Raw genomic sequence first — 11,008 nt, 5'->3', positions numbered from 1 at the left:
AGTGCTGCTCTGAGTTGGGTGAGAAAAAGATGCATTGTCCACACACTTTAGAGCATGAAGCTCCTCCCACTGTCCCCACACTTACCTATCACAGACACAAAGACGTCCCAGGTTTCATTCCTTCAAATTCAGAACCGTTAACATTTGCAGTGGCAGCTAAACATCATACGTTGTGGACCACCAGTGTACCCCTATACCCCTATACTATCTATTCTGGCATCCACTCTTTCAACCCCTATCCAAACGATAATCCAGGATCAGTCTAAAGGGAATATTCAGCATTTCAAGATGATTGTAAAAAATAAAAATAAAATAAAAAGAAATAAAGAAAATATCATAAAATGAACTCAAGCGCATATACAGAACAAACCATCCCATATAAGCTGCCATTCACCTTTTTATTTGTAGGTTTAATGGTTTCCATTTATGTAAGAAAGCAGTTTATACTAATAAACACGGGAAGATGGCAAAAAAAAAGGCTAAACATAACATGACACCAGCAATATAGAACAATCTAGGCGAGAGTGACTAAGCAGATTTAAGATAAAGAACTTAAGAGGGAGTTGAACATCGGTGCTGAACAGTGTGGCATCTCAGTAATCAACCGCTACAGAATCTACACATGGAGGAAACAGTTTTATTTTGCACACTGGACACACACACACACAAAAGAAGAGAGAGTGAACACAGTTTAACCTCGGACTGTTAAAAGATAATCCGGAAGGGGCAAAAGACTGAACAGAAGGCAAGGACATCAACATTGGTAAAAACATCTCAGTAAAAAAAAGAAAGGGGGAAGAAAAGAAAGAAGTGAAATGTGGCATAACACTCGCTTGCAGCCAATGACGCTGCTCCACTAACTCCACGAAGGCCCAGACTGTACAAACATACTTCAGCCATCGGTTTGATCTTTGTAAAGTGCTTTCAGACAGTAAAAACCATGAAAAGGCACTCCATGAAAGAAATTGATGAACTGAGTGTTCAGTGCAATTGGCCTCCGGGAGCTGAGAAGGGGATTTTTGTCACTGAAAAAATATTCAACTCTAGCGTGGACATGTAGCAAAGGCTGTGGCTAACAGTTTGTGCTAAGGGACTAAGAGTGCACTGGTCCAACCTGCTGTTTAGAATCACATGAACTTTGCTCATTTGAGATGTACTGGCTTTTGCCAACCTTAATCAGACATTACGGTCAAAAGCATTCAAGGCCCGATTCTGAGGAAAAACAACACAACCGCATCTTTACAGCAACACGGCCCCTTGTACATAACCCATGGACAACAAAGGGGGAGGGCATAGACCTGATCTTAGAAACCAGAGAGAAGCTCTCCACCAATCAAGGAACGTGTTGGTAAAAACAAAGAGTAAAGCCATTGGTAATTGGTGGACACTTTGTGGCTACAGTCCCTTCAGTGATAAAGGAATCCCTTTCTGAAAGTACACTATAGCCAAAAAGTACTCCGCAATCACCGTCAGGTTTGTTTGGTTACTTCCCAACAACGGACACTGTGTTTGGTGGAGCTCCACTCTGGGTTCCATGCAAAAGGGGAGAACACAAACTTTTGCACCCTTACTTTAATACCCCTGACACAGCCTCAGGTCATGAGACAAACAGAATCTGTCTTCAGAGGCCGTCATTCTGTATCCAACCCATTTCTGAAGATGGATACTTCTGAGCCCACAGCTTTGGTCTCAGGGAAGAAAATACCCAAATGTTTTATAAAACACAAGGGAACATTGAAGGCCCCTTTCAGGGTCGTAAATTCCCACTGCAGTCCCCAGTCCTATAAATATGCTGGCTCTGTAGGCATCGTTCAACGTTCGGGCTTAGGAGTAAAGGGAGGTTTGGGGTGAGAGCACACAGCTGTGGGCTGGGGGAAACAGCGAGCCCGCCATAGTCACAGTAAAGAAGAGATTGCTGGCTGCTGCCTGTTGACCCGTCCGTGAAGACAGTCGCACGTCACGTCAAACCCACGGAACGGGCCGCTGTCGGATGAGGGACTGGAACTCGTTTTAACGAGCGACATTTCACGACTAATGTCATCTCGGACAAGCCCTGAATTCAATGTCATCCTGAGAAGCTGGAATGGACCAGAGCATTTTTACCTTAGCGTACATTACACAGAGCTGCGGTTTATGATGGAAACACATCAATCTAGGCACTTTCACTAATGTGATTTCAGAATTGGAAAATAAAAACATGCAGAAACTGCATGAGCATTTAAAAAAAAAAAAAAAGATTATTTTAAATAAAAGTGAGGTGAATGGGTTTGGTGGGACTACATTTTTAAAGACAATGTGGTCCAGGGCAGACCAAAGCAGGACTGAAATCAAACCTCTGGTTTGGTGCTGCATCCTGCCTGTCAGAATGGTGAAGTGCGTGCCCTACCTCACAGGGTGGCTTCTGCAGGTTTCCCATTGACTATTACAAGTGGTACACAATTCTAATTTATAAGCCTAGACTCAAATTGCTCGAATTGAAACGAAGACAGATGCCTTTGTAGAACACCAAACCAAACAAAATGGTGAGCCTTGACCAAGAGTAGTACAGGCCTCTATCAGGCTGTTGGCATTAATGGGACAGTAGGGTCACCCAATCACATTCTTAGTGGTGCTGTCAATCACCGACTTTGTATTAACCACTTGGCTCTTCACCGGGAAATTGCTATTGTTGGTTCAGATAAGCAAGCCACTGACATGACACACGAGAACTCCACTGGTTTTGGGGAGTTCAGGAAAACGTCACTCTTCCGTATCCAGTCGCTGCTCCTTCTGGGAAAAGAGAGAGGCCACGGAGAAACAGGCAGCCTGCATAGCACGCCCCCCGTGAAACCAAAGAACACGCATTTTATTCACGCCCAGCAAAATCCTCTGAAACAGACGCCAAGCTAACACCGCACATAGGAAAAGTTCAATTCCGTTATGCAACATGATGACAGCATGAGCTTTTGACATGGAGTTTTTGAAATGGAGGATTTTCTTAAACATCCTCCATTTGATGACAGCTGCCAAACAAAAGTTAAATTGGCCATTGACATACAAAATACTGCCGACTACTGAAACTGCCAATGCAAAAGAGAATCAGCCAAAGAACTGGTTTCTGTTAAAATATGGGCGATAATTAATATGTTGGAATAGGGTGCATAATAAATATATCACTGATATGGCTTCATATAATATTTAATGCAACAGTATTTGATAATATACTGTACAGTTTTTTTTAACTACAGTACTCTTAACTGACACACTTATAGAAATGGCAGACACTGAAATAGCTGCAATATATTACAATTTCAGTCATACTACAGCAAACTACCATTAAGCCTGAAGACAAGGGCCACAAGATTATATAGTCTGTCAGTGTCCGGACGGCTAGTTTCCATTCCTTTTACTCGTCTCGTTTCGTTTGTGGCGATGATGCCACACTGACCAGCTCAACGCGGATTTACTCTAAAATGAACAGTTTTCGGCAGTACACGTACCACACTGCACGATGTTTATATTATTTATTTTTAATAACCGTCGGCAAAAGAATGAGGCCAAACGCAAGCACCATTCTTTATGTTTATATAATTATATGGACTATATGAGGAATACCAGAACGGTAACAGCCCGTGGATTTCATACATCATCATTGTTCAGTCAGAGGGACATTTTCGGGTCAGAGGAAGTGCTTTCACGGCTTCAACCACATGAGCAGACAATAGGGAGTACCTATTATGTGCTCGTCTTTGGTTTCAGTAGCGGGGCATGCAGCGACATGAAACGTCAAGTAATCGCAGACTAAAAATCTCCCACAAAGGCGTACGCGTCGCTCCTGTGTTCCCGGTCTGCTGCTGTTGCGCAGCTCCTGAAAACAGGAAAGCGCTCTTGAACCTCAGACACCCTCGGGCGAATTCCGCCTCGCCTGAACGACGGACCTGAGCACCTGAAACATAATCCGTTTCCTGCACTGCGGCCTCCCACCAACCGGCCAGTTTTTCGCTTCCTGTTGCAACCCGGATGCCTCCAACAGGTTCCCCGAGCCGCGCCGAAGCAGCCTAATCTTCTTATCCGTGTAACCAGTACTGAAACAACGCCTACTGCCCCAAACTAAACAACGCGTGTTTGTAGTGCATATTCAATTTCAGTAAACGAAGTTACAAAGGAACAGATGAAGAGGCTAGTCCAAAACATCCGTCACGTTAAAAGTAGAATTCATATCGTTTTATACCGGGTTTAATGAACAAGTAAAAATGGACCTCTACAAGTCTCCCAAGAACAAATCTATTTTAAAAAAAGGTTCAGCTGGCCCCAGATGACGTTATGTCTGCCCAGATAAAATGTACAGAAACATACAGCCCGTCCACTATCATCTTTTCTACTATTTTACAATGAAGTAGCCTACATTTTGTTTCGATGGTAATTATTTAACTCAAGGGGTAACATCAAAAAACATACTGAGTTGCTTGGCTGCTTACATTCTTTTGTGAACAAATGTCTTCCCTGAAAGCTTTCAACCCAAGTTCCAGACATACACCATATTTAACACAATTACTTCCCTGTTACCTGAAGACATAAAAAGCCAAATGCCACAAAAATACAGATTATGTATTACATATCTTGCCCATTTCAGCATATAGCTATCTTTGGTTTACTATTCACTTTTATACTTAGTGGTACATAAAGCAGTATTGTATCAAAACTAGAGATTGCACATCTATAACCCTTGAAAGAAAAACAATAATTACATTTGTATGTATGTACGGTATAAAATATAAAGAGGGATTTATATCACACATGCTTGGGATACTAGGTGAGGTGAAGAAATCTTTAAAGTACTTGCAGAACTCAAAGGTCCACTCGTTTTGCTGACCATTGGCGCGGTGTCCCTCTGTTGCTGCTTTATAGTGAGAGGGACAAATGATGTGGACCACGGGAGATGGGTGGGAATCTGAGATTCCCACAAAGCCCTTGCTGCTGAAAGACAGACATCACCTGCGGCCCCCGAGTCTGTCCGTGCCGTTCATGGAGAGGAGTCTGTCCGCGCCGTTTGTAGAGAGGGCTGTTAGGTTCGTTCGCAGATTAATTCGGTGTGATTCTGCAAAGAACCAGAAAGCAGGAGCTCTTCCTGTGAGGGGGTTGGGTCAGGGGTAGGATTCAAAAATGAACTTTAAAAAAAAAAAAAAAAGAGAAAAAAAAGAAGAAAAGGTGAGAGGGAAGGGGGGCTGGCTATTGTGGCCCCACCGATCTATGGCTCTTGTGATCTATGGTTCCCCCCACTATTTTCTGCAGAAGAGGCAGAAGCGGACAGCTTCCAAGATTCACCTCACGCAAACAGTGCTTTCTCATCGTTGAGGAACGAGGGGGTGCGTCGTGCTCCGGGGTCCCTGTACAAGGAACAGGAACACAGCAGACCCAACAAACGTCAGGCCACTATTAGGGACGCTACCGGCGCCTTATTTACACACATACCGGATCAAATAAGTCATTGTTTTGATTCAAATACTTTAATACGCTCCTTGAGCTTGTCTGGTGTATTGGAACCTATTAAATACTCTAAAAAAATGTTTACTCCGCCTTGTGATTGTCTGAATTGCACCAGGCAAGATCAATTGAGCACAGAACAGTATTTCATTCCAAAACAATGACGCATTTGACCCAGGTTTGATAATGCCACTGTTGGGTAACCGGGGACCTCTTTCAAAAAGCCAAACAGTAAACGCACACATGGACACATTCTTACTCATAACATAATTCTTATTCCCAGTTAAAACTCAGAGACAGTCATTCAGCTCTTAAATTCATACAAGCCATCATTTTTATATAAATTGGAATGTTATTAAAGGCTAAAGTACAGTGTGCTGAAATGTAAACATGCAGTCCTGCTGCTCTGCAGCTGTGCCTCCTGCTTGCTTGGCTTGTTAATCATTTGTGAAACTGTGACCATGGGTTCCCCTCTTACTTAGTGTGCAGATATGTTTTAGATCCCTCAGTTGAGAACAAAGAGCAAATCTGGTGTTATGAAACAGGTAGTAGCAAGTGTGTTCGACACCGAGCACTGTCCAGAAATACGCAGTGTTCAAAACTATCCTTTTAACTAAAAAGATTTATCTACTGCAATACCAGTCCTCAACAACAAATTTACAGGATATCGTTTATAATAAAACAGGTGGTTTGCACTAATGCACAGTAGGTATACCTACTCAGGCTAAGTGTAGAAAGCCACCACAGTACTTTCTTTTACAATTCTGATTATTTATAAATCTGGACATAAACCTAAAACAGTAAAGTGAAACCTCTAAGCCTGCTGTTACCACAACCTATTAATAGTACTTGGGATTGGGGAAAAACACACTACTTTTTAAAAATTTAAATAATTCAAATTTGCAATTACAGTAATATGTAGCAACAATGACAATGGTGGATTGGTAAGCAGCATTTCAGGTACTGTAAAGGCTTAAATAAGGCAAAAACAAATACAGAGATGATCAACCACATACGAAAATCAAATACTGTACCAAAGTTAAGGAATGGGTGGTTGGTCTTAAACAGTATGGGAACACTGGTTCTAGGAGAAGGAAAACAGCGACTCCTTACCCGACGCAGGTTAGGGGTCGCGCTCCTTCTTCACCTTGACGTCCCCGGCCAGGATGGTGGAGATCTCTCCCTGCATGAAGGCCCAGGGCATGCTGGAGCCCACCAGGGGGCACTTCTCCCCGCTGGGGCAGTACACCTCGCTGCCGGGCCCCTGGCCGCGAATGAAGTCCCGCGTGCAGGGGAAGCAGAACTTGTGGCCGGGCACGGAGGGGCACTGGACGAAGTGGGTGTCCTCCAGCCTCTCGTGGCAGATGGTGCAGCAGAGCGGGGCCCCGCCGGGGGTCTCCCCCACCGCCGAACCGCTGCCCGCCGCCGAACTGGCGCCGGCGGGGGCCAGGGCCTCCCCGTTGCGCGAGGCTATCCGGCGCGGGCCGGCGGGGGAGCCGGCCGAGGGGCTGCCGCTGCTCTGCCGGCCGGCGGCGGAGTGGGCGGCCCCGGGCGCGTCCTTCGGCGACTGGCCGGCCGCGCCCAGGTTGTCGGCGACGCTCATGAGCGCGGAGATGGGCGACGGGTCGGCGTGCGAAGCCGCGGCCTCCTGCAGGGGCAGGGGCGGCGGGGGCCCGGCGCCGGGCAGGGCCGGGGCGGCCAGGTGGGCCACCATGCCGGGGTAGGCCCCGGGGGGCCAGTGCTGCCGCAGCTGCTCCTCCACCAGCAGCTTCTCGGCGCTCTCCGGCTCGGGCGATGTCTTGCGCCGGCGCATCCGGGGCGGGGCCACGCCCCGCTGCAGGGGGCCCATGCAGAGGGCGGTGGGCAGCATGGAGCAGCTGGCGTCCAGGTAGGGCTGGGGAAGGGCGTCGGCCCCCGGCGCGTCTTTGAAGGCGCGCACCCCGTCGCCCAGCAGCTCGGAGAGCATCCTCCAGTCCCCGGCGCCGTGCCGCTTCTCGTACTCCACGTACTTGAAGCCCGAGGTGATGGCCTTGCCCGTGTCCTTCTGGCAGTCGTGGAACATCTGCTTGACCAGCCCCAGCACGCCGGAGAACACGTTCCCCGAGCCGCACGGGTACTCGGCGAAGACCTTCAGCTCGAACTCCAGGCCGGGCTTGGCGTCGAAGGCGAAGACGCGCCCCAGCAGGGCGTGGTCCTTCTTGAAGCGGACGTTGAAGGGGGCGCAGCTGGAGAGCGCCAGCAGGGAGTCGCGCACCGCCTTGGGCCGGCCGGCCCAGTCCTCGGCGCGGTTGCGCACGCTCTCCGAGAGCTCGGCCAGAGCCTCGGCGTTCCGCTGCTTCTCCTTCAGCTCCCTCTCGAAGTCGGGGCTCATGAAGGAGGCCATGCCCATGCCCATGCTCATGGCCTGCCGCTTGCTGAGCTCGTTCAGGATGGGGGCGGAGATGGTCAGGGGCGTGGCGGCCGCCCTGGAGTTCAGGGCGGGAACGGCGGCCAACAGGCCGTGGGGGGGCCCCACTAACCCCTGCGCCATTAGGTTTGGGGGTACGGCCCCTACCATCGCCCGTCTGGCATTGGGGCTCTGCCTGCTGACTTCTGGGGGACCCCCGTCCTCCGGTCTGGGGATGCCGTTGGGGAGGCGCGCCCCGTAATCCCCTCTTCCTCTCTCAAAGCGCTCTGGGGGCTGCCGCCCTCCCTCCATTGACCCGTCTTTCCCACCTGGGCCATGCTTGCCTGGCTGGGGGCCAGGAGACCTGCCGTCCTGCATGACATGTGTTCTCTTCAGCTGCCTGGCAGTCTCGATGAGGAACTCAATTCTGTCAGCCCCTTCGTAATTAACGCAGCCACGGCACACGGCCTCGCTAAAATCCCAGATCATGGCCCACGGCATCTTGGGCAAATCGCAAAGGTAGCACCATTGCCGCCTGGAGGATGCCTGCGAAGCAGAGGACATTTTAACAGGCCCTCTCACTCGCTTTCTTAAATCTCCCTTATTTCCGATTTCCCGTTTCCAGCCCGTGTCCAATCGGTTCCGAACGTTCGGCGCCTCCTTACGCCTTTTAGCTGAGTAACTATTTGTCGGTTTCGGTGATTATTTTCTTTTTCTAAAGTTTTGTTTTCGTCTTCGGCTGGCAGAGCCTCTGACAGAGTGGAAGTGTTTCTCTTAGAAGACGCTGGAAACTTACACAACTCCGCAGCTTTGCATCCTGGAACCTGTAGTCTTTTAATGTGACCGTTTGCGCTTAAAGGGAATGTCGAAATTGTAAATTACTGGGCATATACTCGTAATGTACAGATCGATTTAGCTTTTGTTAAATCTACGTGTTTGAACAGTGGTGTTGTTTTCTATTATCAGTGAAGGTCTACATTTTAAATGATAGCATGCAACAAGGCTACACGTAGCACAAGTCAACAAGGTAGCCTTTCTTACCTGCTTACTGCTTTCACCTAACAAATTAAATACATCGCTTACATTGAAATCTAGACGTAAGGGAAACTGAAACATAATCCGAGTAATGTCAATTACGCAACTAGCTAACTAGTTATCTTAAACATTACGATATAATGCATGTCTATTTTAATACGTGTGTCAGTGCGTGCGTGCGTGCGTATACACAAAATATATAATATTGCATCCCCATTGTAAATACACGTATGATACCTTGGACTGGTACCCTATTCATTCTGAACTTGTCCTCTTTTTTTTTTTTACTTTATCAAACTCTTAAATTCGCACTTCCGAAAAGTTGAACTTCATTACCCACAGTGCCCCAAAGCATGCACTGACATCACCACTTCCTCCTGATCCTCCCCCGCGTTGCTGTTCAATTGCGCAAACGCAGGAAACATTCCTTGCATGTCTGAGCTGTACACAAATATGTACTTGACGAGCTCAGAGTCGGGATACGTCAACTGTGCACTTTACGTACTTTGTCCTGTAGGGCTTAGGGCGCCAGGCACTAAAGTAAGACTACATACTACATTTTGTAGCATTGCTATTAGCCAACTGGGTCATACGAAAAGTACGTGTTACGTTCAGCTAGCCAAGCCATCTAATGTTAATACACAGACAGTACATGTGCTTGTTGTTTAAGTTAGCTGAGCTAGCTAACGTTATGTCTGTTGTTATTATTTTTTACAGTCGTATAATACATTAACAAGTTAGATATACGTGAAACTAGAAATAGGCCTAGCAAAAAGGAGTTGCTCATTTTACGCAGTCCTCTATAACCTGTTGAGTTGTACAGCTGGGTTTTACTGGATGAGTCATGCACACGGGTCACCCTTGCTAACTTTTAAAGAGGTATTTTTTTAAAACCAGCCGTTCAAGCAGCAATGGAGCCCGTTCAAGCTCACTGCTGTGTTGCAGCTGGCAACATGCTACTTGTTAAACGTCTTAACGCATTTCAAAACACAGCTGCTTTATAGTAAAAGAACACGTATACACCGATGCTCACCTTGGCTTAAAACCACTCGCTATTCCAGTCACATCAGTGTACCTCCAACCGTAGCCATGGTAACGCACATTCCCATGGAAACGGTTGCGCATAGAATTGATGCGCTGTGATTTATTCTATCATTGATCCAATTTCACATATATATGTATCCTTTCTTTTAAGCATGTCTTCTTTTTTTAATTGCCATGAACTTAATATATTTTAAACTAAGCTGTGTTGTTAATGTAACAAATAATACATAAAATGCATAGAATGGTAAACCTATATTAAAGAAGATAAAGAAACAGATCAGAAAACGAAAATACTGTCTACTTTACCAGATTCAATAAATAATACAACAAAGAGAAAAACATTTAATATTCCCTTTGAACCTTTTCCGCTGGAGGAAATGTGTTTATATATTCGCAACCGCAAGATGGCAGTATCGCTTAGGTTTTTACGGCGCAAAAGGAAAGTAGTGGCCTAATTTCAAGCGCTTATAGCCTACTACACCTTAATATGGTTAGCATTGATTGTATTTATTACAAAAGTGCCACCAAAGACAATGTATTTAATATAACTAGAATATGTATCCCAATGTTGATGGAACACATGTTGGAGCTGGCGGGGGCACCCAAAATCCACACCACAAACGTTACCTGAGCTGCGCAAACAAAGCTTAGCCTAATTCATTTGTTGAATCAAGAGACTTGGATAGAAAACAAATAAACTCACAGCGTGTATCTCCAAGACCATAACTGTGCATTGAAGTAGATGACGGACAGTAGGAGGACGATGATGACTGTTTTGTAGGCTAGCCTGTTTGTTGTACGTTATCTGTCGTTTAATCTCTTGACGCCGTTGGGTCGATCATGGACCAAATCCGGTCGGGTTGTGGTCATGTGGAAATTGAATTTCTCCGCACAGGCTGCAGATGGAGCTCAAATAATAAAGTGGATAAGAACATCTGATAAACGCCTATCCTAAATATAATGTAAATGTGATATGCTAATAATATTTTCAAACCTTTATTACCACAGATTAACTTAATACTTACCAATGTGTACATGGTTTAATAAGAAGTCTTATATATTTACTCTATTCTATTCTAT

At 46.2% G+C, this 11,008-nt stretch overlaps 1 protein-coding gene across 1 annotated transcript; it reads right to left on the bottom strand.

The window, feature by feature from the left end:
• Positions 1 to 623: 623 nt before the first annotated feature.
• On the bottom strand, positions 624 to 8,617 carry irf2bp1 (interferon regulatory factor 2 binding protein 1). The gene is made up of 2 exons (XM_061217661.1): positions 6,577 to 8,617; positions 624 to 5,366 (listed from the first exon to the last, which is right to left on the bottom strand). Exon 1 carries the CDS (start codon positions 8,411 to 8,413, stop codon positions 6,587 to 6,589), a length of 1,827 nt encoding a protein of 608 aa, XP_061073645.1. The 5' UTR covers positions 8,414 to 8,617; the 3' UTR covers positions 624 to 5,366; positions 6,577 to 6,586.
• Positions 8,618 to 11,008: the final 2,391 nt, after the last annotated feature.

Source organism: Conger conger, chromosome 13 (genome assembly GCF_963514075.1).
Source record: "Conger conger chromosome 13, fConCon1.1, whole genome shotgun sequence".
Lineage (NCBI taxonomy): Eukaryota > Metazoa > Chordata > Actinopteri > Anguilliformes > Congridae > Conger > Conger conger.
Note: the sequence above shows the minus strand (reverse complement) of the source record. Positions and strands in the feature narration are given on the sequence as shown.

What these genes read in the sequence shown, in the direction of transcription:
- irf2bp1 (XM_061217661.1), bottom strand. Translation starts at nt 8,413, where the DNA reads ATGTCCTCTGCTTCGCAGGCATCCTCCAGGCGGCAATGGTGCTACCTT.